Source organism: Nesoenas mayeri (assembly GCF_963082525.1).
Source record: "Nesoenas mayeri genome assembly, chromosome: 27".
Lineage (NCBI taxonomy): Eukaryota > Metazoa > Chordata > Aves > Columbiformes > Columbidae > Nesoenas > Nesoenas mayeri.
Genome location: NC_137555.1, coordinates 3,525,674 through 3,553,532, shown reverse-complemented (window position 1 = coordinate 3,553,532; position 27,859 = coordinate 3,525,674). Strand labels below are relative to the sequence as shown.

The window sequence follows — 27,859 nt, the reverse complement described above, 5'->3', positions numbered from 1 at the left end:
TGGGGCCACTGGTCTCCTCTGTTTCACATAGAAAAATAAGCTCAATTTATCTTTATATATATATATGAATATTTCAATATCTATATATATATATAAAGGGCGGGGGAAGGCTGCGCGGGACTATAGCGTGGTCTCACTGCCCATGTCCCGAGGGGGTTTGTCGGTGTCGGTGTCCTCGTAGTCCGACTCCATCTCTATCTTCACCTGGGGCACGGCGCAGATGGGGCTTCGGGAGTAGTTAAATGCGGGAGACGACGGGCACGAAATCTTCAGGTGAAGCGTAATACTGAGGAGGAGGAGGAGAGAGGGGAGTGAGCATCCAAACCTGGGTACCCGCATCCCAAAACCACCCCAGCAAAGGGCTCTGGATGATGCTACCGCCGGTAAAAATTCATAAAACCATGATATTTTGCATTTATTATGGACAAACTGCAGAATTAGCGGCTGCAGGTGGGGAATAATCCCAAGTTTTCAGGATTTACATAGACAACTCATCCTAAAATTTTTGGGGCTATCAACCCTCTCGGGGTATGTTGTCCCCGCAAAAGCCAGGACCAGCAAACAAAAGCACCCAAAATGCTGCGAAAATATACGGAAAGAATTCAGAAGTGTCCGAGGATGGTGGCAAAGGGTTCAAGGGAGTGATGCTCAGCTGGGAGCGTTGGTTTGTGACCCCGAAAATATGTCCCCGGGAAGGGGGAGTGTGGGCAGGGGGGAACCCGTTCGGTGCCGTTTACCTGCGATCCAGGTCTGAACCGTTCGGGGAGGAATCAGAACGCAAAGCTCCAGGTGGAGGACCTCTTTCCTGGGGGGACACGCAGGTGAGGAAGGAGCCTCCCCAAAAATCACCCACCCCCATTCCAACCTGCTACTGGGTCCAGCATCCTCCGGCCGGCGGGAGGAGGAGAAAAGCTCCCGCAAAACGCTGATTTTGGGGGTGATTAGAGCACGGAATCAACAAATTATGGCGTTAAAACCTGCTGGCAGCGCGATGCGACCTGGTGCCGAGCTGAAGTAAACTCACCCTGATTTATTCTGCTTTTCTATACATTTTGGTCAGGGCTGGTTTGGCACCAGCTCGTGTATGGTGCTTTGGATGGAAGGTTGAGCCAAATTGACACATCTCTTTGCGGCAGGGATAAAAAGCTCTGCACCCCTTACTTTTAGATGTGAAAAATCCTCTTATATATAGATATCTTTTAAAAATCAGCATCAGCTCAAGGGGGAGAGCCAAGAGCATCCTGGCTTCCCAGCCACCTGGAAAATGAATTTATTAGCAGCGCCGAGCGTGCTGCGTCCTTGAGAGATGCTTTAAATGTGGCAAATCCTCTGTGCTTCGGCAGGAGGGATCCGGGCTGCGGTTCTGAGCGGGGTTAGTGCCATCGCGGGGGGGTTAAGGAAGCAGGAGGGAATGCGAGAGGGGGGTCCTGGGCTCTTTACTTACGGCTGAGGCAATGGGGACCCCCGTTTTGGGGCTGCGTTGGCAGGGGCTCCATGGGGATCTTAATGACTGAGGGAGGTGGGAACTGGGGGAAGAAAGCGGGGAAATTCGGTGAAGGCGGCACCTCTGAAAACACCCGCAGCACCCAAAGGGACCCAAAACCTCCAGAGGTGGGTGTAAGAGGAGGAGGCTTTGCCTTCCTCTTCTCAACCCAGGGAAGGGTCTGCAGCCCTGATGTTTAATGATGCTTTGCCATCGCACGATGGGTGCTGTACCCTCCGCCGGGGGGATTTTGGCTTTTTTCCCTAAGGAATTCTGGTTTTGCCACAATTTTCCAGCTTTCAGGACACTCAGCGCATCCCCCAGAACCTCCGGCCAGCCCCTCAGTGTCACTTAAAGCCCCTTTATCAGCCTGTCCTATGTATGCAGTCAAACACCTCCAGGAATACAAAATCTTCATCCCAAACCCACCGACCTGGAGGTTTCGGTGGGAATTTCCCTCCCCGGTGGGTCTGGGATGTCCCCATCATCCCCACCCACCCCACACCCACCTCCTCGTCGCTGCTGCTGCCTCCTTTGTTGCCTTTTTTCTTCTTTTTCTTGTCATCCTCTTTCTTCTTCTCCTTCTCGGGGATGATGTTGTCAATCCAAGCCAGGTCGTGTTGGGAGAAGACAAAATCCAGGAGCCGCCTCACCAGAATCAGGGCTAAAATCTACGAGCGGGGAGACGCAAAAGTGGGATCTGCAAGAGCATCTCTCACCTCAAAACCTGGGGACCACCACGGGACCAAGCCAAAATGTCTTTAATTCCCAAAAATATCTAAACCAGGTTGGAATATCAGCCCGCGGGATGGATGGACTCACCATGACGGGGAAGATGATGGCGGCCACGGTGGATTTGAGGATCCAGAGCACGGCCAGGCAGATGATCTGCACCAGCGTGAAGAGGTGGATGCGGCGCAGCGGCACGTGCCGGAGGAAGACGTAGTCAGGTTGGTGCTTGGCTGGCATGAGGAAGAGTTTGCAGCGCTCCCAGAACTGCGGGGGGATGAAGGCCGGGGGTTAAATCGCGGCTCAGCCCCCAGGCTGCATTGATAAACCCTCTTTTAGTCCCCAAAATGGGGAATTTGGGGCTTTTTAAATGTTTCTCAGAGGGTTTGGAATAGCTGCTGGAAATATTGGATGCCTGCAAATTTTGGGGTGAAAATCCCCCTTTTGCCCTGGCGTAGGACCCCGTCACGGCCATTAAGGAGGAAGAGGAGGAGGAAGAGGAGCATGTACCTGGATGCCATTCAGCGACGCGACGCCCATGTACAGAAAGACACCGTACAGCACTGGCATGGGGATGTACTGCGGACACGGAAAGAACACAGCGCTTACCCTGAGGAAGGCAGCAGCTTCGAGGACCAAGATTTGGGGGAAAATCCAGCTTTTTCTTTGCAGATCCCCCAAACATCCACAGGATGGAAAAAGGAGAATGTTTTACCTTCAGGATGGGGGCCAGGAAGACGGAAATCCCCGTCAGCACGAAGACGATGATTCCTGTCACTCTTTGCTCCCTGCAATGGCGAGAGAAATGGGATAAGGCTGCGCTGGCCAAACACGCCACTGCTCCCGGATTCCGAGGACGAGCATGGCTGAGCCTTCCTCACCTGACCCCCAAGAACTGGGGCTGCTCCCCTGGGGCGCTGGTCTCCGTCTCCATCTTGAGGCTGTCGATGTGGGCGATGGAGATGACGGTGGCTGCCACGTACCAGGGCAGCCCCATGAAGGAGCAGACGGCCATGAGGATGCCCACCCAGAAGAGGTCCAGGTGGTAGCCCGCGGCTTTCTGCAACACAGCGCCCGGCAGGGGCGGGGGGACACGGCTCGTGAAGCTCTTGTGTTCGCCCCAGAGCTCTGCAAGGTGGGGATTCCCCTCCTGGTGTACCCCACGGTGCATCCTGCATCGCCACGGTGCACCCTGCATGGCCCTGATGCACCCCACGTTGCTACGCGGCACCCCACATTGCTATGGTGCACCCTAGATCACCCTGATGCATCGCACATTGCAATGGTGCACCCTAGATCACCCTGATGCATTGCACATTGCAATGGTGCACCCTGCATCACTACAGTGCACCCCACATCGCTATACTGCACCCCACATTGCTACACTGCACCCCGCATTGCTATGGTGCACCCTGCATCGCCCTGATGCACCCCACATTGCTGTGGTGCGCCCTATATCACCCTGATGCACCACACATTGTTATGGTGCACTCTGTATCACTATGGTGCACCCCACATTGTTATGGTGCACCCTGTATCACCCTGATGCACCCCACATTGCTATGGTGCACCCCACATCACCCTAAAGCACCCCACATTGCTATGGTGCAACCTGTATCACCGTGGTGCACCCCACATTGCTATAGTGCACCCGGCATCACTCTGAAGCGCCCTATACCACTGTGCTGCACCCCATATTGTTATGGCACACTCTGCATCACCCTGATGCACCCCACATTGCCATGGTGCCCCCTACATCACCCTGAAGCACCCTGCATAGCCAGGGTGCACCCCACATTGCCATGCTGCACCCCACACTTATACGGTGCACCCCGCACCCCCACAGTGCCCTGCATCACTCTGATACACCCCTCATTGCTGCGGTGCAGCCCATATTGCACTGATGCACCTCACGTTGCCATAGGGCACTCTGCATCACCCTGATGCACCTCACATTGCTATGGTGAACCCCACATCACCCTGATGCACCCCACATTGCACCCTGCATCACCCCACATCATTCCGAAGCACCCCATATTGTGCGAATGCACCCCACGTCACCATGGTGCACCCCACATTGCACCCTGCATCACTCTACATCATTCTGAAGCACCCCACAATGCCGCGCTGCACCCCACATCACCCTGGTGCACCCCACATCCCACACTGTGCACCCCCCACATCACCCCACCGCACCACCCTCCCTACAGCACTGGGTGATTTTAACACCCCAAAGACTTTGTCACCCCAAAATTACACCGAGTGGGGGACAATCCCAGCTCACCCGTAGCTTGTGCTCCTTCCTGTTGACGATGACGGCCGTGATCTGCTGGTCCATGAAGATGAGGATGGTGACGAGGAGGGCGGGCAGGGCGCTCGCCAGGTAAACCCACCATGGGTTCTTCCCAAAGGGAAACACGAACCACCCTCGGTCCACGCGGGTGGGCTGGGGGGGAAAAAGGGTTTGGATATGGGTCAGAGAGGGGGGAAAAAAGCCAAAAAGTGACATTCCCAAGCCCCAAGTCACCCTTGAACCCTCTGAGCATCATCCTGTATCCCATATCCATCCCCGAATCCCATTGGTACCCAAACCACCCTCAGAATCCACATTATCCTTGGATGCTCATTGGGACTCCCCACATTCCCCCTGGATGGGGGGAAGACAAATTTTTGGCAGGAATTTTATTGCCTTTATTTTTTACCTTAAAATCAGTAGGCACTTGGAGCTTTGGGGTGTTGAGTCCAAAAAGCACATCCAGCCCCACAAACATTAGTATGGACATAAAGATAGAGAAATCGCTAATAAGTTTACGCAGCTGCCAGGAGCAAGAGAGAAAAGAAAGAGAAAAAAAGAACGAAATAAAAGGAAAACAAAAAAGGAAGAAAAGTCACAGAATTAGAATAGTCCCCCAGAAAAGACAAAGTAGATTTTAAGAAGAACACTGCAAGAGCTGCGATTTTCCCCCAAAAAAACCGAAGAGGAGCTGTAAAGAGAAGAGATGGAGATGTGAGGGGTCCCCCCCGGTGCATCCGAACCTTGATGATGCTGGGGATGTGCAGTTTGGGGGTGTCCAGTCCGAAACAGGCGTCCACGGCGCAGAACAGGAGGATGGAGAAGACATTGGAAAAATCAGCAATGAAAGCCCTGACCTGGAGGCAAGACGAGGAAATGGGGGCGGAAGGGGTAATTAATGGGATGGAGAGGTTAATTAATGGGACGCAGAGGTTTGTTCCCGCTTCGGAATCATTCCCTGGGGATTTCCAGCTTGTGGATAACATGGGTATCACCCCAAAAATGTAGAGTTTTGACCCCATTTGCATCGCGAGGTGATGGGTTATTCAACATGCAAGAGGCTAAACCAGCGGCTAAAAGTTTGGGGAGGATTCTCCTCATTTCTCCCAATGCCCTAGAAATACAGATTTATTTTCCTGAAGCTCTTTGCACCCAGAAAAAAAAACAACAAGTCCCATTTTTCCTACTTTTTGGAAAAGAAAAGGGTAAAACCGGCGCTTTTCTTACCTTAGTAGGGAAATAGCGGCTGAATTTGAACTTTTTCAGGGTCAAGGTCATGGAGTAGGTCCCGAAGAAGAGGATGAAGGACATAAGGGCCAGGTCGGGCACGAATTTACAGGACTTCCCCACTAAGCTGCCGCCGTATTTGAGACATTCCTTCTTACTCAGCTGAGTCCAGTCCAGAGCTGTGAGGTTAATAGTATTGTACTGGGGAGAAAACCCCAAAAAAGAGCAAAATTAGGATTTTAAGCAATTGCGTTGTGCAAAGATGGGGTATTTCCTAGCACAACCAAGCAAAATTAGCATTTGGTGCAATCGCAGCATGCAAATATAGGGGTATTTCTTGGCCAAAATAAGCCAAATTTGAATGTTAAGGAATTGCAGCATGCAAGGAAAAAAGGGTATTTCCTGGCCAAATAAAGCAAAATGAGTATTTTAAGGAATTGCAGGGTGCAAGGAAAAGGGTATTTCCTGGTAAAAAAAGGCTAAATTAATACTGCAGTGTGCAGGGAAAGCGGTATTTCCTGGCTAAAACCAGCAAAATTCATATTTTAAGGAATTGCAGCGTGCAAAAACAAGGGTATTTTGCCAGAGCCGCTGCCTCCGGAAGCCCCATAACCACAGAAAAACCCTGGAACTGCTGTTAATTTGGGCAAAAAGTGGGGATATAGGGATGAGTGAAGCCACTTACCAGAGAAACATTAGTGGTGTTGGGCGCCACCGGAGCTGAAGCATCGAACAAGGTCGCGTTGGCTGCGGAAAAGGAGGTTGTTATTGAGGTTTTTGGCTCATCCGGAGCTTTCGGTAGTTAAAATCAGGTGGGTTTTACCCACAGAGACCAGGGCTCAGCCCGCGGAGCGGGATTTGGGGAGAAAACCTGCAATTTCTAACCCCGCAGCGACTTCTCCCTGATTAATCCCACGCGCCGGTGGAGAACGCGGCTTTTCCTTCGGCGGCTTCTCCCTGTGGGGCTGGGGGGGTTGGAGGTTTAGGAACATCCCAGCTCGGAAAATTTAGAGGGTTTTCCTTGGGAAGCCGGTCGAGCATCCCGACACCCGCGGCTTAAAACCACGGGGGGAAAAGACTGGAAAAAAGCAGCTTGTTATTTTTGGAAAGGCAGCACCCGATCGTCGCCAATTTGCTTTGTTTTTTGGCTTGTTTTGGTATTTAATAAATGATTTTAAGGGTGCTTTTACGTCTCACTGCAAAAATCAAATAAATGCTTTCTAGCCCCCGGCACCTTCTCCTCCGGCGCAAAAAGCGGCTCCGCGCGGCTCTTCGGGTGACGCAGCTTCGGGAGCACCCATGGGTGCCCCTAAATAGGGTCTGGGGGCTCTGCCCCCCCCTCTGCTCCATCCTCTTCGTGCGCCGAGTGGGAATTTCGGCCGCCCCATCCCCGGCGCTGAGGATTAATGCAGGAGAAGCGATCGCTGGGTTAGAAGCAGAGACCAAAACGGGGCTCCGGGAAACAGCGCTGGCAAACGCAGCATTAAAAACATCATTATAATTATTATTATCTTATTTTTCCTCCATAATTTTTCCAGAAACCAGCCTTATTTGTGATTTCTATGACTTAAAGGGTAACATACCACTGGTGGTATTTTAAGAGAAGACCCCTAAGGGCTCTACTTAAACCCTTTTAGCAGAAAGAATGGAAAATAAAATACATGGAAAAAAAAAGAACAACAAAACCCTCACGGGGGAAGAGTATCAAATATTAAAATAGTTTTTTAATATTTAGAAGGCGATACTCACTTGAGATTGTAATCAGCCCAAATTGATGTGTGCAGCAGAGACAAATATGGGACAAATCAGTTATAATAATCAAAAATCAGAACTAATTAAAAATATATTAAAAAAAAAAAGGATGTAGGGGGGAATAAACATAATTTCTCAATATCTAGAGGAATGGAAAATCCAACGCGGACACTTTGGGTGCCCAGGACAGTGAGGGATGGGGCTGGGTTGCCAAGAGGCTTTGTAAGGTTTTTGGGGTGCAAACGTCTCTTGGCCGCCCGGGGTTTGCTCAGAATAGGGACCTGGAAAAAGGGGACGCGTCCCTCAAGGCCAAAGGCTTTGCCTTTAGGTCACTCGGCGGGTGGTTGATACGGAGAAATCAAGGAAAAATACAAAATTAAACTCAATAAATGCAATTTCCATCGCGGCAGCTCAGGTCTCTTCTTGCAACGAAGGGGATACGTTGCGTGGCGGGTCGTGGATGCTTTTATTTCTGGGGAGAACTTCACCATCTTCACCATCACAGCTCTCTGCCCCCTCTGTCTGCAGCTGATACTCTTCAAAATTGAGACTTTTTAAATAAATTCAGCTCATCTGAGAGCAGGCGGTCGTTGGCATTAAACCCAAACTGAAGTTCTTCACTCCCGTCCAGGTGGACACGGGTGCACCTGAGCTGCATGATTCTGGACCAAGGATCATCTGGTGCATTCATCCAAGAGCAAAACCAGAGGAGTCATCAAAAGACCGTCTGCTCAGAGCCTGAAGGCCTCTCCTTTGTGAAAAGGAGTGAAAAAAGAGAAGAAAAAAACAGTCCAAGGAGGCTTGGACACCAACCAGGACATCCCAGGGTGTCCCCGACACCAGGGAAGAAAAAAACCCTCTGGTGTATTTTCTGGAGAATAAATTTCCACCAGCAACAGGCTGGAATTAATGATCTAAAATGTCTTTTTTTTTCTTCATATTTCCTTTGTTTTCCATCCATCTGGCTGCTCCAGGCTGCTTGAGGCTCTTGGCACCGTTCATCATGTCCCGACGAGCTCATCCATAGGGGACAAGGCTGCACTTCTCACCCAAAAACCACCCTTGGAGGAGGACGAGGTCTCTCCACCCTACGCTGCCTCCTTCCATGTCCTTGGCCAAAGATCCAGGGGGATTTATCCGGATCAGGACCCCCCAAATCCCCTTCATCATCCCCATCCGGCTCCGAAAAGATGCGTACTCACCTGGGTCGGGAGCGATGCACTCGCACTTGTACATGGTCACATAGTCCGGCTTGAAATCCGAATTGATGGGGTAGTACTTAAAGGCTCCGATCATCTTCTTGATGGCGTCGTAGATGAAGATGAAGCTGATGAGGGTGGAGAAGCCTTCCTCCGTGAAGCGGGTGATGTATTTTATAATGAAGCTGGCGTCGGTGGCCACCAGGATAAGGCACTGTAGGGCAGAGTGCAAGCCGATCCAGAGGCGGAACTCCATGTAGTCAATGCCATTGCCTCTGAAAGTGGAGACAAGGTGAGAGCGGCCTCGTGAGAGCACATCGTGGGCTGGAGAACAGCCCAGAAGAGTATCACAGAATCACATAATGTCAGGGGTTGGAAGAGACCTGGAAAGCTCATGCAGTGCAATCCCCCCATGGAGCAGGAACACCCAGATGAGGTTACACAGGAAGGTGTCCAGGCGGGTTGGAATGTCTGCACAGAAGGAGACTCCACAACCCCCCTGGGCAGCCTGGGCCAGGCTCTGCCACCCTCACCAGGAACAAGTTTCTTCTCAAATTTAAGTGGAACCTTTTGTGTTCCAGTTTGCACCCATTACCCCTTGTCCTATCACTGGCCGTCACCGAGAAGAGCCTGGCTCCATCCTCCTGACACTCCCCCTTTAGATATTTGTAAACATGGATAAGGTCACCCCTTGGTCTCCTCCAGGCTCAAGAGGCCCAGGTCCCTCAACCTTTCTTCACACGGGAGATGCTCCACTCCCTTCAGCATCTTTGTTACCCTGCGATGAGTTCTGGTACCCCCAGGGAGTAATTTTGTTTGGAAAAGACCTTTAAGGTCGAGTCCACCCGTTCCCCCACCCCTGGCACTGCCCCATGTCCTGAGAACCTCATGTCCGTCTGTCCAGCCCTCCAGGGATGGTGACTCCAGCACTGCCCTGGGCAGCCTGTTCCAATGCCCCACAGCCCTTTGGGGAAGAAATCATTCCTAAATCCGACCTCAACCTCCCCTGGCGCAACTTGGGGCCAGTTCCCCTCCTCGTGTTCTAGGTCTCTCAGCTGCTCCCATCGCACTTGTGCTCCAGCCCCTTCCCTTCTCTCCCGTACATCACCCAGCACCTACTTGCTGAAGTCGAAGAGCAGCTTCTCGAAGATGAGGATGGGGCCGGTGCTGCTGAGGATGATGAGCGGTTGCCCAGCGAAGAGGCAGAACATGGAGCCGGCCATGGCCGTGCCCAGGAAGCTCTCCATGACGCCCTGGGGATGGATCCAACCCAGCGTTATGGTGACACATCCCCACGGACACCCCGGATAGAATCACAGACTCATTTAGGTTGGAAAAGACCTTTAAAATCATCACGTCACACTGTAAACCTAATTCTGCCAAAATGGAAAGTTTCCCAGCATGATTAAATTTGTTGTCAGTTTGAGCTATTTTTCTCTTTTCATATTTGCTAAGAGACTAAAATAGTCACAGAAATAGTTTTTGTTTCTGTTTGTTTTAATATGAGGATTCTAAAACGTGTACGGAAATAAACTAATGAAAAATTCTTCTTTGAAAATGTAGTTGGCTATAAAATACTTGAACTAAAAATGACTGATTATGTCATTTTAATAATAAATTGTATTCCTTCTATAGAAATTAATCAGGTAGCTTATAGCAATTTTGCCTCTGCTTGGACCAGTAAAGGATGGTTGGGACAACGTCCCCTTGCTCCTGGCGCTTCCACTGTGGTGGGTTTTCCCATCCTACAAGTGTTCCAGGACTGCCAGTCCCATCTAGCAATTAATTTCTGTCCCCAGCGCTAAAGCTGGGCATGGCAAAGGGGTGTAAAATCCGTCCCATCCCTGCTTGCTGTCCCCAAGGACTCCACCTGGTAGTTGTCCGTAGCGTCCCCAAGCAAGCCCCCAAAGGTGATGGCGTTGGTGATGCAGCCCAGGTAGATGAAGAGGATGGCGGAGATGGACTGGATATGAAAAGCTTCATAGAAATCGCTGGGGAACCAGGGCAGCTTCCTCTTGATATCCAAATAGAGGCCACCGCAAAACCTGGGGACACACCACAAAAGGACCAGATAGAACCAGAGAAAGTTGGAAAAGCCCCTCGAGCCCAACCATAACCCACTCCTGGAACTGCCCCATGTCTTGAGAACCTCATGTCCGTCTGTCCAACCCTGCAGGGATGGTGACTCCAGCACTGCCCTGGGCAGCCTGTTCCAATGCCCCACAGCCCTTTGGGGAAAAAATTGTTCCCAGATCCAACCTCAACCTCCCCTGGCGCAACTTTTTGATTTGCTACCTTATGTCTTTCTGCCCTACCCCCGACTTATGTATTATTTGTTTTTAGGATAAAATTATTTGGTTTCAGGACCAGATACATGGGCCTTCCACCAAAACAGACACAGTGCCTGCGCCCAAAAGGATTTCACCCCCCTGAGCCCCAGGAGATCATGGGTGAACCAGCAGGAGATGCCAATGGGTGCTGAAGTCTCTTGGGTGGTGGGGTGTTTGCTCACCTGCCGGTCCACGCGAGTTCTTCCCCAATTTCATGAACTTCGGGCATCTCTCCATCCTCGCTGCCGCCTCCACCGCCCCCGGCACCTGCCCCACCGGCCGTGCCGTTCATCTGCCCGATCTCGTTCAACGAGAAAACCGATTTTCTGTGGGAAAAACACCGGCGTTGGCCACGGCATCTGCCTCAGCGAGCCTGTCCTGAGGCAGGGACCACGACCAAAGCCGTGGTGCAGCTTTCCACCTGCGCGAGAGCTTGGGTTTGGGGAGAATTTGGAAAGATCAAGAGCTGGATTTGCTAAACCCAGGGTGGTAATGCAGGTGTGGCAGAGTGGAAATGGCTCTGAGCTGGTTTCGGGGGAAAAACTGTGGAAGAAGCAGCATTTCTGGAAGATCTGCAGATTCTTTCTAAGGATGAAGAGCAGCAAAGCTGCTGTCCTGCTCCAGCACCTCCAAACCTGCCCCATGGCTCTCACCCACCTCTTCTCAGCCGAGGGCACTTTTTTGGGTGGTTCGATCCTAATGTTGGGGTCCCACTCGCCGGGCGGCAGGACAATGACTTCATCCAGGAACTCGTCGATGCCAGCGATCAGGTCTTCTCTGTCCCGGGCTTTGTAGGCAACGTCGCTGAAGAGCTGGAAGGAGAAGAGGTGTCAGCCAGGGAGCACACATGTGTCCTGTGTCATTATGGGATTTTCAGGCTCATTCGGTTGGGTGATGGGATGAAAATGGCTTCTTTTTTTCCCCCTCAGCTCTGAGCAAAGGGGTTCCCAGCATGGGTTGCGTCTGGGATCTACTCACATCATCCACCATGAGGGTTGCGATGGCTCTGCCGATCTCGTTGTAGGATTTGGCTTTTCCCGCGGGACCGAGGAGAATAAAGAGGAACCTGGGAAGGGAAAGACGCCGTGTCAGCATCCTCTGACCACCGGAATTCGTGTCCTGAGAGCGCTCGGTGCTTCGGGCCCCAAGGAATCGTGCTCACCTGGTGGGGACGGGCACCTCCGTCACCCCTCCCAGCATCGTCGCCTGGAGGAGCCGCACGAAAGCCACAAAGGGCTTCTCCAGGAATTCCACTTCTCCCACCAGCACGTTGGAGGCCTCTGCATCCTTGGGGATCTTCTTGATGAACTTGTTCTTCAGCTGTTGGAAAGACCAGGGTGGGGAAGGGAGTGGTTGCTGAAATTTGGCTTTTCCGCCTCTTTTACACACCCTGAATGCAGCCACAGCCTCAAACTCTTAATCTCTGGTGGTCTCAGGACTCCCAGAGGTAGGGATTCGAGAGCCATATTCAAGAATAAACCAGCAAGAATTTGTAAAGCTGAATGTCTTTGTTATTCAAACCCAGCATTAAGAACAAGATTGATTTGAAATCACACACTCAGGGCTCCCTAATACAATGTGCAACCGGGCAGTCTGCAAAAGGTGCTTTGCTGCACTGGGGTCTACGCAAGGAAAACCCCCATGAGCCAAAAAATAGGGATCCTGGAGCAAGCCAGGGAGTGTTTCTGCAATTCCCCCCAGACCCTCTATAATGCAAAAACACCACTCGGTGCTGTGCACAGGGGATGTTTTTGTGGCCCTTTTTTCCCCCCAATCTCATCCTCGGAGCAGCAATAAATAATGGAAGTAGGAGACCTCGGTTCATAGATTTATTCCCCGGGTCTCTTCTCCCCTGCAGCTCTTTCATTATTAGTCTGCAAGGGTTCAATACCGACCCGAGCAGGGTGTTATTATAATCTATACAACAGCATGAGGGGAGGCATGTGAGCCGGGCAGCGAGCTCTCCCCTTTCTAATCTTTTAAACCCAAATGGAAAAAAAGAAAGAAAAAATAATAATAAATCAACTCCTCCAATGCAGCTTGGACTAAGCAAGAGCAGGAGTTAATGGTGACCACTAAGCTTCAAGTAACACTTAAAAAGTCCCTTTGTAGTGGGTCTAATAGGGTGATTAAACCTAAATGCTTTGCATATTTTGGGATTAACCCTCCGCACCCCACCGCTGGAGGCTGATATTTGGGGTTCGTTAGCGTGGAGTTGATTTGCTTTATTGCGGCTCTGATTGAGGAAGGTGTCCTGGAGTATCGGGGCGTCCCTGTCACCTGAATTTCCATCCTTCGCTTCCCCCTAAATTCCATCACAGCACGTCAGCCCAGCAAGGACGTCCCTGGGGAAAGCCAATTTCTTATTCCGTACGAACCCACGATGTGTTTAATTTTCCCTCAGGTTTATGCTGAAATCATGGTACGAAGGGATGGAGGAACAAAACCTGCCTCTTTTTACAGAACCTGCCTCTATTTACAGGCTATTTTCTCAAGACTTGTATTCATGTTTGCAGACCCAGTCAAGCAAGGGCTCTTTTAGGATCCCTGCACTCCTACGAGCATCTTTCTAAAGATTTTAAGGAATATTTTCCTCCCCTCTATGGATCACAACCACATCAGCACTCTTGCAGGTCTGAAATTCTGCGTTCAGCTTGCAAACACAGGTATTATTTCTGGGACAGCTTCCTCATGAGTTAGCGGGGATCGATACATGTATTAATCTCCCTAATTAAGAATTTGCGCAGCTATTGATCACGCAGCCCCCGTCCCATCGTGTCGCAGATTCTCCTCACAGCATCGTGCCCATGTTTTCGGGGGCAATTACCTGGTCCGTGCTTGGAGTGTCCGAGATGTCGTTCATGCTCCGACTCTGCGCGTGACCTGACGGAGATAAGAGAGAGAAGGTGAGAAATCCACCCCGAATTTCAGCCCCGCGCAAAAGGAAAGGACTTCAGCGCAAAGAAATAAGAATTATTTCTTCTCACAAACAAGATGAAAAGCCAAAATTATGATGTTTTTCTGATGACTGTCACGCTGAGGTTACACAAACCACATCTCATCGACGGCTGTGGTGTGTGGGGGACTACGGTGGGTTCGTGGATTCCCTGACAGAGGGCATGGGAACAGAAATTAGCCTTGAAGATATTAAAGCCTACCCGTGAGAAAGATGGGAGTAAAGGAGTATCTGGAGATATTAAGGTGTACCCGTGAGAGAGAAGGGAGTAGAAGAGTAACATTGATGACAGCAAAATTAGCCAATGAGATGTTACTGCTGTAACTTGCAACCAATAGTGAAAAGATACATGAATTGGTAAAACTGTATAAAAATGCACTTGTGGCAATAAATGACATCTACTACTTTCATCCTGGAAGAACTTGGTCTATGTCATTTGTCGGTCTCAACCATGACAGCAGTGGGACCCATTGTGATTGCGATCACCTGCTCTCACTGCAATTTGGTTTTTTATTGTTTTTCCCTGATTTTAGGAGAGTTTTGGCCTATCGCCATCCCCGGCTTACGCAGGCGGCCGTAGCTGGCGCTCTGGCGCATCCGCAGGTCCTCGGTGGAGCGGTGGAAGGCGGCGCCGGCGGCCGGGCTCCGGACAGGGCTGCGCGCTGAGGGGAAATAAAGCATTAAAAGAGATGCAGGTACCCAGGGAACCTTTGAGTGATGCTGATGGCGAGATGCCGGGCTGAAAATCCACTACCCGCACACCCGTTTTTCATCTCAGATGTTTAAGCTGAATTACTTCGCCAGCAAGATTCCCCTTTTCCCCCAGGTGTTTTCTGTATTAAGCATCTCAAAAAAACTCCTGAATTCCCAAAACTGTGTTTTCCTTGGGGGAAAAAAACCCCATCTGGATCAGTTTTGTTGAGCTGCTCTGCAGCCACAGCATCTATGCCCTTTTTTTGTTATTAAACCTACTAAAAATAATGATGCAATTCCCACTGGGCATGTCCCTATTTTCAGTGTGCTGATGGTATTTATTCCAACATCATGGAGTTGCCATTGGAATAAGAAACGTGAGGGACCCTTTTGCTCCTGCCAGTGACTTTCTTGTCCTCGATGTCCCTATTTGCATATTCAAAGTGATGCCATCGTGTCAGCAAGGAAACAGAAACACGAAAGATGTCCCTATTTTCCACATCTACCAGGACTAACCGCAATGTTTCCAAATTGTCCTTTTTTGAGAGCTTCTGGGCAGAAATTAGCTCAAATATCGAGTTCACTGATACGGATGGTGGCTGCTTTGAAACATGGGGATGCCCATGGGGTGGGAATATTGCTCATTGATGGGCTCTCCCGTGTGCATTTGGAGCTTGGGCACTGCTGTTCTGGCTACCCGAGGAGCAGCCGAAGGCTGGCAAATCTCAGGCTCCACCAAATGACCTCCATTTAAAGCTAAGTAAATAATCTAGTGTGAAAACAAACAAATCCCCTTTTATAATGGCTCAAAAATAGGCAGGTTCAACCACGGAGCAGACTGGATTTGTCTGTGGGCTGCTCTGCCAGGAAACCCCTTGGCCAAGAGACTGCTGGTGTCCCTCACACAACCTTCTTGTCCATCGCGAATGGTTTGGGTTGAAGGGACCTTCAAAGATAATCTAGGCCATGAGTAGGGACATCTTCATCCAGCTCAGAGCCTGCTAAAAGCCCGTCCCCATCTTTCTTACTGGCCTCTTTTAAGTACTGAAATATAAAATGACTGTGTCCATCTCAGGAGGCATCTCCTTGGCTTCCAGCTCCCAATGACCCCTCACCCTTAAAGCCACCAGTGGCAGAAGCTTTTAGGATCTTTCTCAACGCAGTAAAAAACCCCAAATGGTTGAGTTTCCCCATTTCCTTCTCCTCAGACTTTCCTCCCCACAGGCTTGTTCACCAAAACTCACGGACGCAACCAGGCGCAGGTTGGACCCCAAGGACTCACTCGTGTTGGAGGAGACGGACTTGCCGATGTCAGCCAAGGACCGGTGGATTGGCTTCTTGGTTTGGTGCCGGTGCTTCCTGAGGAGCACGTAGCTTATCTTGTCCCGCAGCTCTGGCTTGAGCAGCCCGTCCTCAATCTGCTTCTCAATAACATCATCTGCAAGCACCCAACAAGAAAGACGCATGAGTTGTCCCACCACAAACCCAAAGAACTCAAGACAACATTTATTGAACTGAATCGATGGTTCTCAACTCCTGATTTTGTTTATTTCCATGCAAGTTGGTTTTTATTTGCACGCAGCAAGGAAATGTATTGAAATCAGTTCCCAGCACATGGGGAAAAATCCACCTGAAACCACCGATACCCACTCATACCTATGATTTGGGGCAAAGAGTAGCCGTCTAAGTCCAGGAGCACCGTTCCCGTCTGTAGACACGTCCGCAGCTCAAACAGGCTGTGCAAGGACAACGTGGACACATGGGGCTTGCTCCACCTCTCCCCACCTTCCTCCACCTTCTCTTCAAACTTGATCCACCTGCAAGGAGAACGGCAGCCGTGGGGACGGGCACGGAGAACGAGAAAAGGGCTTTTCCTGCGGTGTTTCCCTTCTGCAACATGAATTAATTCATCCTGCAAAGTTTTGGTTTGTTATTGAGGACGGGAATGGAGAAATCAAGGAATATCATTAGGCAAAGTTGCAAAACATCTCGGCTCCACCACGGAACTCAACCCTGAAGATTTTTACCATCTTCAAACGGCTCCTGTGAGATTTGGGAGGTTTGAACTTGCATTAACCAGGACCCACATGGGCCAACCGTTCACGCAGGAAAGCAAAAAATCAGGGCGTTGCAAACATAATTTTAATGCCTCAGGTTTCAACCTGGTTGCTTCACTCCCCTGGTGGGAGATGAGCGGGTTCGTGAGCCCTTGGAAATCAGCTCTTCCTCCTCCGTTCCTTAATTGTACAAACCAAAGACTTGAGAGCGAATGAACGGGGCCCAGCAGCTCTCGCCCAGACGTCCATTTGGGGCAGAAAGCTGCTTTTCCTTTGCTCCGTGGATTAGCCCTCGCAGGGCTTAACCTCGCAACTTTTAACTGGTACAACTGGGATTTGGGCACAGACGGAAAGGACGTAGGAGGTTTTTGGAAACAGCTGATGGCTCCCAAATGCTGTAGGAGAAGAGTGGGGAGAACACAGGATTGTATGTGCATTAAAACGCTACTGCAAAGAGAAAACCCCGTGTGTTCCTATTCAAAAAATGGTCTGTGCTTGGGACAAAACCCCAGAGCATCCAAAAAATACATTTGCCCCTTGTGCGCATCACTCCAAAGCTCCCCAACCTGATATTTTTGCAGAAACCCCTTCTCCATCCTTTCAAACATCGCTTTTATTGGGAGGCAATTCAAGCTTCCCGCCGTAGCGCCCATTCAGCCCCGGTGGTGCTCACCCAAAGCCGATTAGGTCTCTTTTCCTTTCTTTTTACCCCATTTTCCTGCCGAAAGTGGGTTATTAACATGCACACGGGTGAGCGTGCAGGACTCGGGGTGTGTTGCCAGCGTCCCGTGATGCTTTGGCCACAGCTGCAGCAAAACCCCGTCTCCCCGCTGCGATCGGCTTCTTTATCTCCATGTATTTCCATTTATTGGGGATTTAGGCACAGGTAATGCTGCTCCCAGCAAGAGCAGCGGCTCAAGCAAGAGTGGAAATCCGGGACTTGTGAAATCTCCATCCTCCCGGGGGGAATTTAGAAACCTCCATCTCAAGCCCTCCCTGGTGAAAATTCCAATGCAAATGGTGATTTTTTGACTTCCAAGCCTTTTTGGGAGTGGTAAATACATGCAAAATGGGTGGGGGAATAAAGAATTTTAGCAAAAGCATCTCTGCATTTGAGCAGGGCTGGGAGCCAGGAGGATGCTCCACGGTTTTCCAAATTTTGGGTGATGCCAAAAATCAGCCCAAGAGATGGGACGGTACCATCAGCAGCCCCGATTCCCTCCCCAAATCCCCCAAACCTTACACAGCTGAGGGTAGGAAGAGAAAATTCCACTTGGATTTGGGATTTTTCACCTTGGATAAACTCCTATTTCAATAAAGCGAACGCCACTTGCGACTCCTCTAATAGTTCTTATCAAAGATATAGTGGGTGGGGTATTATTCTTATTCTTATTCTTATTCTTATTCTTATTCTTATTCTTATTCTTATTCTTATTCTTATCCTTATTCTTATCCTTATTTCTTATTTCTCACTCTTTATTCTTATTCTTATTCTTATTCTTTATTCTTTATCCTTTATTCTTTATTCTTTACTCTTACTCTTGTTGCTTGAGGGGCAGGACTTTTGGCCTTGACAGCAAAAGCGTGGAGGTAAAACGACCTGGAAAAAATGTTCTTTATGTCACCTATTCTCATTTCCCAGCTCTTGGCTCTAATTCTCCAGTTTCCCAGCATGTTACCCCAATTTCTTCACCCTCCCAGCACTTCCTGAAGGGTTTTGCTCTCACGCTGCAAAAGCGAAAAGATGGGAAAAGATAAATTTACCTCCGTTCCTTCTCTTGCAGAAACAAAACACCCCCAAAACCTCATTTTTTCTGCATTTCCTTAATTCAGACGCGGCTTTCTTAATCCCATTAAAAGCGACGCTCATTCCCTGACCCTGTTTCACTCAGGGCGGGGGTTTACACGACACATTTTCACATTTTTACAGAATCACAGAACGTCAGGGGTTGGAAGGGACCTGGAAAGCTCATCCAGTGCAATCCCCCCATGGAGCAGGAACACCCAGATGAGGTTACACAGGAAGGTGTCCAGGCGGGTTGGAATGTCTGCACAGAAGGAGACTCCACAACCCCCCTGGGCAGCCTGGGCCAGGCTCTGACACCCTCACCCCAAACAAGTTTCTTCTCATATTTAAGTGGAACCTCTTGTGTTCCAGTTTGCACCCATTCCCCCTTGTCCTATCACTGGTTGTCACCGAGAAGAGCCTGGCTCCATCCTCCTGACACTGCCCCTTTAGATATCTGTAAACATTAATGAGTCCCCCCTCAGTGTCCTCTTGTCCAGCTCCAGAGCCCCAGCTCCCTCAGCCTTTCCTCACCCGGGAGATGCTCCACTCCCTTCAGCATCTTTGTTGCTCTGCGCTGGACTCTCTGCAGCAGTTCCCTGTCCTGCTGGAACTGAGGGGCCACAACTGGACACAAGATTCCAGGTGTGGTCTCCCCAGGGCAGAGCAGAGGGGCAGGAGAACCTCTCTGACCTACTGACCACCCCCTTCTAACCCACCCCAGGATGCCCAAAGCATCAACCCAAAGCATCTCCCCGATGCTCACCTGGCTGATTCTTTCCACTCCATCTCGTCGCCATCGTGCTGCAGCGTGTCCATCTCGGTGAACAACGTGGGGTTGGGAGGCTCATCGTCTTCTCCCAAGATGTAGCGGAGACGTTCGGCGGCCGGTGACACTGTTGGGAGGGGGAAAAGTAGAGATTTACCATTGGCTGGAGATGAGATGATCCCAATTCATTTCTATATGGAAAGCGTCCAGTGCTGAAAGAGGGATTTGGAGGGCTATTTAGGATCTTGGGGTTAAAAAAGGAGGTTTTGAGGAAAATGTTTAAGGTGATAGACATTAAAGGGTGGGGAAAACCTAATTAATCTTGTCCCAAAATCTCCATGCAGAGAGATATTGGTGGAAAGGTGCATTGCAGGAGGAGGGGAATATAGAGGAAATTAAGGATCACAGTCACTCCTATATATAAAATAGTCAAATTTCCCTCCCAGCAGCAGCGTGTGCCCCATTTCCATGGGGTTTCCCCCATTTTTCCCTACTACAGAGCCTGGTTTTGCCAGGTTGGAGCCGCCTGCCATCAGTAACCAAATCCTCACTGACTCCAGTATTGGGATGTGCGGGCACCCACAGACATTTTGCTGCTGCAACCCTGAAGGCAACGTGTATCATTCGAGGGGAATAATACACATTTACCATTTCTGCAAGAAAAAAAAGCAGTTTCTTGGCTGCGAAGATCCCTCCTGCTCCTTATGGTGTGACACAAAACCTGCCCACAAATTCCTGACCGATGCAAAAGGGGTTTTTCATCTTCGGTGCATTCCCCGCGACCACGGGAGGGTGACAGGTCTGCCCTCTCCTCTCAAAATAAGAAAAACAGGCTGGATTTGCTCTTAACCCTCTCATTCTTGGTGTGTTTTTCTAGCAAATCCTCATGATTTTGGTTGCAGGGAGGGATCAAACACCCAAGTATGAACTTGGATGTGGCAAAGATGGGGCTGCGCCCCGGATATTCAAACCAGAGGTTAAAATCAGCCCCGTGTCTCCATGGAAATGGTGTATTTTTAATCAATTTTTATTAAATTTAAGAATTTCTTAATGAAATCACGGGTCTTAGACCCTCACTTAATACAATTAATCCAGCCCAGAACATGTCTTAGAATCCTCCCGCACTCAAACCTGGCAATAAGAAAGTTGGGTAATACAGGACCCCAAAAAGCAGGTGATTAAATCTGTGTGTGAGAAATGAGAAAAATAACAAGAATATTGCCCTGTCCCCCCCACAAAGCAGCCAAAACCCAAGTCCTGAAAGAATAGGACGTCCCTTGCGCTCTAGGCTGAGCCTGCTTAACCGCTTAAGCCCTTTAAGCCCCAGCGCCAGGACTAAAGCGCCGTTGTCAAGTCCTCCTTCCACTTCCATAAGCTTCGTTATTATGATTATTAATATTCCTGTTAATTTTGGAGCTGGGCTACGTGCCTGGAAGGCTTCAGGCTCTTGAAGCTTAAGTGCTGTTCGCGTAAGAGGGGATGAAATGGGTGAGAAACCGGGAACCCGCCTCCACTCTCACGCTTTGCTCCACAGCCTCAAACTTAAAATGCCTAAAAACCCCCAAATTCACACTAAATGCAACGAGCCAGACGGCAGCAAAGGGAGTTTGCTGGAAATACCCCTCTTGGGTAGGACTTTCAGATGGATTTATAAAAAAAGGGGGATTTGTAATTTTGCAGGAGGGGTTTGCAAATCCTCAACTCAATCGTTGTTGCTCCCAACACTCAGTGATGTTTTTTGGTCCTGAAGATTTGATCAAGCACCTAAATTAACCCCAGGAAGCAGCAGGTACTCGCTTGAGAGGATTTAGCGTATAGCGGCGCCCAGGGTTTGGCACCTCCGGGGAACAGAAGAGTAAAACTGCAACGACACTGGCCAAAAACCACAAAGCCACCCTAAAATTAGCACCTATTTCTTGCAAGACAGGTGCCCCGAGTGGGTTTGTAGCTCCCTGAGGCAGGTTTTATGCTGAGAAAACACTCCTGGGCTGCGATTCCTGCTTTACAGCCACCGAACCTCCGCTGGGATTTCAGCCACGGTGGATCCGAATGGAGCGTAAACGCTACTGATAATATAGGATGATTTTACATACACAAAAACTTACATTTCTGTGGGTAATCGGACAGGACAGACCGGTTACACTGAGTTAAACCTCCTTTAATTCGAGGTGCACGGAGCCCGTTGCACCGCAGCTTTGATCCAGCAGTAAAACCTCGCCTAGAGATGCTCTTCCAAACTGCAAATCCCGCTCTGGCTTTAGATGCAATAAAAAAGGGGTCGGGGGAACGCGACGCTGCTTGGGTTTGCAGACTAAATCTTATTTAAGGCTCCAGCACATTAACCATCCACTGTCAGGGCCCTCTAGACATCAACAGCCTTTTCTGGGGGTTTTGGGGGTCAGGAAGGTCCCTTCCCCCCCAAAAAAAAGAGGAGATGGGGTGTACATCCCATAGGATTAGATGCTCCACTCCTGTTCAATAAACCCCCAGGTTTGCGAGACATTTCTCCTCCCAAAAATCCTATTTTCTGCCTCCCCGCTGCTGGGGAGCAGCAGAAGCTGATACAATCTCCCCTGTCCCCTTTATATTTTTGGGGTGAGTTTTAAAGCTCAGTGCCCTAAGCTCAGCCCAAGTTGTTTTTGCAAAGCAAAAGCAAAGCTGCAAAAAAATGGAGCCTTTTTTACCCACACCACAGACACCAAAGAGCGATGGAAATAATAACCTACCTGGAATAATTTCCATATTGTCCCCCATTTCTTCCCGGCTAAACCAAACCTTCGCTGCGCGGTAGAAAAAAAATCAACTCCCAAACTTCCTTTCTTTATCCACTCAGGCTTGTTAAACTCCCCAGGCTTAAGGAGCAGATTATAGGGAATATAAAGCACTTTCCTCTCCCTCGGGCTCTCATGACGGGAAGTTACCAAATCAAACGGGCCGCGTGGCGAGAGGTGAGCGTTTGGTGGCAGCGGGACGGAGCGAGAAAGGGGAGGGAAGGAGACGTGGGAGGACGGAAATCCAAGATTTAGGTTTATTTGGGGGTGAATTTCTCTTTCCCACTTGGCGTGAGGTGGGAAAAACCCCACCAAGTCATGGCGGAGAGGTTTGTTTGGGGAAAAACACCCACATGATGGAGTTTTCCTGGGGGAATGCGGAGTTTGGAATGGTTTTCCTGCATCAAATGACTTTGTCACATCAAAACCAGCGCAGTGTTACATTGTGGTGGTATTTACTGCAGAAAGGGGGGGGACAAGGTCCCACTCGCGCCACCACCAAAGGTACAAATGAGCTGCAAGCGAAGCCACCGCAAATAAAAACCTTCCCATGTTATAAAATAAAAGGAAAACCTTCCCCTCCATAGGGAAAAGCAAAGCAGAGCACCTGAGCTCTGCTGAGCCGCGACGTGGCAGCTCGACAGAAAACCGGATAATTTCTATAGGGGGAGTGAAGAAAAACCAAACAAACGCAAACCCTAAGAGATCGACAGCTGCTTTGCTGTGCAAAATGTTAATCCCCGCTAAGGAGATTTAACGAGACTGGGCAAAGCCTCGGGCAAAAGCCTCTGGGGAACAAGGTGTGATGCCCAGGGGTGTCTGCACCCTCGGGACCCCGCGGTACCTGGATTTGCTCGGTCGCCACCTCCCGAGGGCAAGGACATAATAAAAGAAATATTATAAATTAAAGAACAATCTCTTTTTAGCTCACCCATCACCTCGTCACCCTCAAATCCCACTTCGCACCCTGTGTCCAGCTCTCAGAGATGTCCACAGGGACAAATAAACCTGGGAAGCATCGGGAAAAGCCAAACGCAAACACCAGACCAAGCAATGCGGCTAAGCACATATGAGGCGATATAAGCCTGGCTTAAATGCCACAAAACTCCTCCCAGGACTCACTGGTCCTGCTGGCGTTGTCGTTGCCGCTCTCGTAGCAGCCGTGGCCGCCGTCGTCGGTGTCGGAGCGATCGTGGCGCTCGTAGTGCCGCTCGCTCTCGCTCGCCCGGTCCCGGCTGGACGCCGATCTTCGCCGACGCCGTTTCCGCCGGTAGCCCCGCGGCACCGGCACCCCAATGTAGATGGAGTGATAATCTAGAGGAGGGAGAAAAAACACTTTAGAGAGCAGATCTGGGTGTTTTTTGAAAAAAAATAAAAGCCAGGGAGATATTTGACTTATAGAATCATTGGAAGAGACCCTCAGGATCATTGAGTCCAACCATAACCCAACTCTAGGACTAACCCAAGTCCCTGAGAACCTTGTCTGAACACATTTTAAACCCCTCCAGGGATGGTGACTCCACCACTGCCCTGGGCAGCCTGTTCCAGTGCCCCACAGCCCTTTCCATGCTGAGCTTTTTCCTAATGTCCAATCCCATCAGGCTTAAAATACCCACAAGAGCACTTTGCATGTTTTACGCGGGATGTGCCGAGCCGAGCGCCCGGATACCCGACGCATCAGGCGACGCCTTTGGGGCATCCCCAAGGTTTCACTCACCTTCCTCATCGTCGTATCTCCTCCTGGAGCTGCTGAGCCCCCTCTCGCTCATCCCATCCTCATCCTCCAGCATGGTCCTGCCGCTCGCAGAGAGCTGGGCCAAAAGAGAGAGATTTTAAAGGGTGTTGGGGATGCAAACGGGCTCTTCACACACCCGCCGGGTGCTCCTCGCTATGAAAATCCATCACGCGTGGCCCTGGTGAAGGCACAAGGTATTTCCCAGGTGGGTGAGGACACAGTGGGAGTCGGGACATTCCCTGCGGATGCTCTGGGGACCCGGGCGAGCTCTTGGTTCACAAAATCTGGATAAATTTCACCCAGGTTACATCTCCGCTCTCCTATTCCTGCTGCTCAAAGGAAGGCGTAAGCGAAGCGTGAGAGATTATTACACAGGTTTGCTGATACAATTACAGACATAAGCTCAGTTAACAGAGGTTGCTCACTGGCAACAAACACCTGTTTAATTTTCAGGTGTGACCTACAGAGATAAAAGGGGTTTTGCAGACACACAGTTCATTTTCCCCCATCTCCTAAGCACAGATTTTCCACCCTACATACGCGACCGCTTCTAGGTACCTTCCTTCCAACCAGATGTTTTATTCCCCATAGGAGTTTCGTTGGATTTTGCCACGGATGCTAATTAATCGCTTAATTATCTGACCTCCAGTGATTGCCTTTCACACTTGACTTGGACAGGGGAACGGTTACTATTCGTGGCAGCCCGGTCGATGCTGCCCAAAGTCACTTTGAGAGCGGCGGCAGAGCCACCCTCGCCATGTCCACAGCAATATCCTCCCATTTTCCATCTATTTTAGGGAAAAAAAATCTCAATTCAAGCCAAATAAGTTAAAAATCTAAAGCTAACGGGGTATGAACACTCCAGGGCGGCTCTGCTTGTTTTGCCCAATTATTGACCCATTTTCCCCCAAGGCCAAGAGCATTTTTAGCCCAATAGCTCCAGCCTTAACCCTGTTGCTATTTGAAGAAAACTCTTGATTTAACCAATTTGGGATATTTTGTTTTGCCCACGTTAACCCAACACTTTTTACCCAGGTGCAAGAACCAATTTATTTTAGGGATAAACACCTCTGGATGGACAACAATGCCCTAAACCTGGGATAACAACAGTCACAAGCTTCCTGAAAATAACATCCTGGGGCTAATTCTGAGGATTTTAGGAAGCTGATGCTGGCAGGAAAAGCAGCAAAATGCCCAGCCAGCTGCAAAAATAACTCTTTTTGCCCTAAAAACAACCCGGTACCTTCACAAACCTCCCCAAAAGATTTCCCCACGAGCTTCAGTGCTGGGTTGGGGTCCCCAGGTGATGGATGGGGATACAAAACCCTCCAGCTGGGTCTATGTTGGGAAGAAATGTGACTTTTTTTGGCAATCTAGTGAGATTGCCTGAATAAACCCATCTAATAAATCCACTAATAAATGAAAGGTCCAGATTGATGGCGTCTGATTTATGAGAGTCGTATAGCCTGGGATTTTTTTCCTCTAATTTTTTTTATATAAAGCTTTTTCTCCCCAAAAATCCTCGCACGCAAACGCAAGCACGACGCAGACTAGAGCGGTTTGAAAGCACGACCGCAAGCACGCTAGAAATAAGGGGAGGAAAAGAAAAGCGTCGTTATCTTTGCCAATTAAACCCCACCAGCTCTCAGTTCCGCTATTTTACCGTTAATAAACTCACCTCGAGCTCCCCAAATAACGCTCAGGAACTGGAGGATGAGGCTACGGAGTAAAATCACGGGTGCCGGTGGGTGCGGAAGCCTTGAGATAAAGCTGCTCTCGCCACCATCGTATCGACGCCTAATGCCAAACGCTCCGTAGCTCCCAGGTTCAAATGTATTTTGGGCGACGCCAATTGACTTTGGGAGCAGAAAAGCATCACGGGATGCAATGAAACCTCCGGAGGGGACGGGATGTTCTCGGCAGCGCAGATCTGGTCTTGCGCAGTGACGGTTTCTGGATATCGGACCATCGGAAAATTCAAGTTGTGCGTCCCCAACTTGTGGGGTTGTGTTTTCTGGGGGGTTTTTTGAAGCATTTTTGGCTCGATCACGAGCGGTTTGGGAGGGAAACCACATTGATTTTTTTCCTTTGTGCAATATTATCTACATCTGATCATAAGGGATGGAAGAGAATTCTTTAGGGAGGCGCAGAGAAGCATCACCACGGGCAAAAAGGCTCCTAAAACCCCTGGTGACAATGGGATCAACCCCTGGGCCACCAAGCAGTTTGGGGGCGGATTTTGATGAGAGTTGCACACCTAATTATTTTAAAACGTCCACGTTTTCACTTGTAAGATGTCGAACATTTATCAATTTGATTTCCCAACGAGGAAGCTCCCGAGGTGTCGGCTCCTATTTAACGCCTGGCTTGCTCATCTGCGCTCAGCCTTTTAAAACAGGGGTATCGATAAATCCGCATCAAAGCGGCGCCCGGCACTTCGTCACAGCTGGTGTCATCGTTAAGAAAAATAATAACAAGGGCTGGGAAATCAAACTTTGCGCTTTGAGGTCATCGGGGATCGGGGCTTCTCGGTGGCGTGATCCGGAGCCTCAGCAGAAACAAAGCAGAACCTGCTTGATGCTTTGTCCCTATTCCATTTTCTTCCCGGTTTTATTAAATATGCTCATCCGTGTGTAGCAGGGTCAGGTCTAGAGTGAGGCAGCGATGCAAAATTTAGGGTGAATTAGGGAATATTATTGGCATCCCTTTTATTTCAAGTTACAAGCTACATTTATAAGCTTTTGCAAAGCACGCTTAGGATTTCACGCCCTTGCTTAAATCTACGTTTCCCGTTTTCCAGGCATTTGCAGACCCAATTTCCATGTGTCCTGGTTTTGTTATAAAACAAGTTTCTCTGGTAGTGAATTTGCCTGTTAGCTAAAGCTTCATATTAGCTGCATTTTCCTGGAGAACCAGATACATGTTTTGGTAACATAGCAATGGAATGAGAAGTTATTGATAAGCATGGATGGACATCTGGCGAGAGGGGCAACGAGAAACAGGTGACCAAGAAACCGACCAACTGTGTATAACATCCCATTCATGTGATACTTCATATAAAAGTGGGAGATCATGAAGATCTCGTCCCTTTTCGCTTCTCCTTTTCCTTTTTTCCCTTTTCCTTATGGCGACATTAGGAGAGGACCTTGCGAGTCGTCCCTGTGAACTGAGGCCTAGAGAGTAACTGAATCCAGCTCCGGTTGGCTGCAGAGTCCAGTCCAGGACTTTGGGTGCCGGTTCTGCAGTTGCTGAGACTTTCAAGATTGGTTTTGTATATTTTGTATTATTTTCTCTATTCTTATTAGTAGCATTAGTAAAACAGCTTCTCTCTGTCCTTCTTTCCCTCCCAATCGCCTCTTCTTAGTGGGAAGGGAGGAGAGGGAGGGGTAAAAGGGGGAGAGGAGGTTAACAATACATCTGCCAGGGTTTTATTGTCACCCCGCAATCTAAACCCTCGACACCATGGAAATAAGGGAGCTGAGTGCTCAATGTGATGCATGAATTGAGTTTGCCCCATCTCACATCACTCACCGTCTGTCAAAAACCAGAATTAATCCACAAAAATCCTGCATCCGACCCATTCCGCGGTGCAGTATCAGCCAGGAAAATGGTATAAAGGTGTTGGCGGCTCCTGTAATAAAGAGAAATAAAAAGAAAAATGAAGTTTCTTTCTCCAAATACGTGGAAATACAAAGAGGTTGAATTTATGGGCTTTGGTTTCTTAAAGTTTTACTAAACATCTCCTAGGGAAGAAAAGCAAAATCCATTAAGCCCATGAGCTGCCTTGTTATTCTATAAATAATTGTGCTCACCCCATTTCCCTGCACGTTTTACATTCTCCACTTGCAAAAAACAACCCCAAACCCACAACCCAATTTTGGCCAAAAAAAGTTCAATAACTCAACTCTTGTGTTTCACAGCTTTATTTTCAATGTGATTTCTGGAATAAAGAAGGTTCAAAAAGAGTTTTTTCAGGCCTGTGTTGCGGATTGCTTCTTGTTTAGTTAAAATATAAAGCTTGGGAATAGTCAGAAGAGGGAGACAGAGCCCAGCAGTCGCACACCAGCACTCACCCGCCT

At 49.4% G+C, this 27,859-nt stretch overlaps 2 protein-coding genes across 2 annotated transcripts in view; both read right to left on the bottom strand.

The window, feature by feature from the left end:
• Positions 1 to 6: 6 nt before the first annotated feature.
• SLC4A5 (solute carrier family 4 member 5) lies at positions 7 to 19,339 on the bottom strand. Its single transcript, XM_080360232.1, has 23 exons — positions 19,272 to 19,339; positions 16,319 to 16,479; positions 15,945 to 16,100; positions 14,536 to 14,631; positions 13,841 to 13,896; positions 12,176 to 12,333; positions 11,992 to 12,079; positions 11,671 to 11,825; positions 11,196 to 11,339; positions 10,554 to 10,728; positions 9,803 to 9,936; positions 8,687 to 8,958; positions 6,418 to 6,479; positions 5,733 to 5,933; positions 5,249 to 5,362; positions 4,497 to 4,658; positions 3,094 to 3,272; positions 2,928 to 3,000; positions 2,723 to 2,791; positions 2,306 to 2,479; positions 1,993 to 2,154; positions 738 to 805; positions 7 to 286 (listed from the first exon to the last, which is right to left on the bottom strand). Exons 1-23 carry the CDS (start codon positions 19,322 to 19,324, stop codon positions 121 to 123), a joined length of 3,078 nt encoding a protein of 1,025 aa, XP_080216358.1. The 5' UTR covers positions 19,325 to 19,339; the 3' UTR covers positions 7 to 120.
• Positions 19,340 to 23,135: 3,796 nt separating this feature from the next.
• The window catches only part of LOC308050252 (tetraspanin-15-like), a gene marked incomplete at both ends in the record, with an annotated part of 44,306 nt that continues 39,582 nt past the window's right edge, over positions 23,136 to 27,859 (bottom strand). Inside the window, 2 exons of the mRNA XM_080360270.1 lie at positions 23,136 to 23,359; positions 23,763 to 23,856. Coding sequence (XP_080216396.1) covers positions 23,136 to 23,359; positions 23,763 to 23,856 — 318 coding nt within the window. The remainder of the gene's footprint in view (positions 23,360 to 23,762; positions 23,857 to 27,859) is intronic.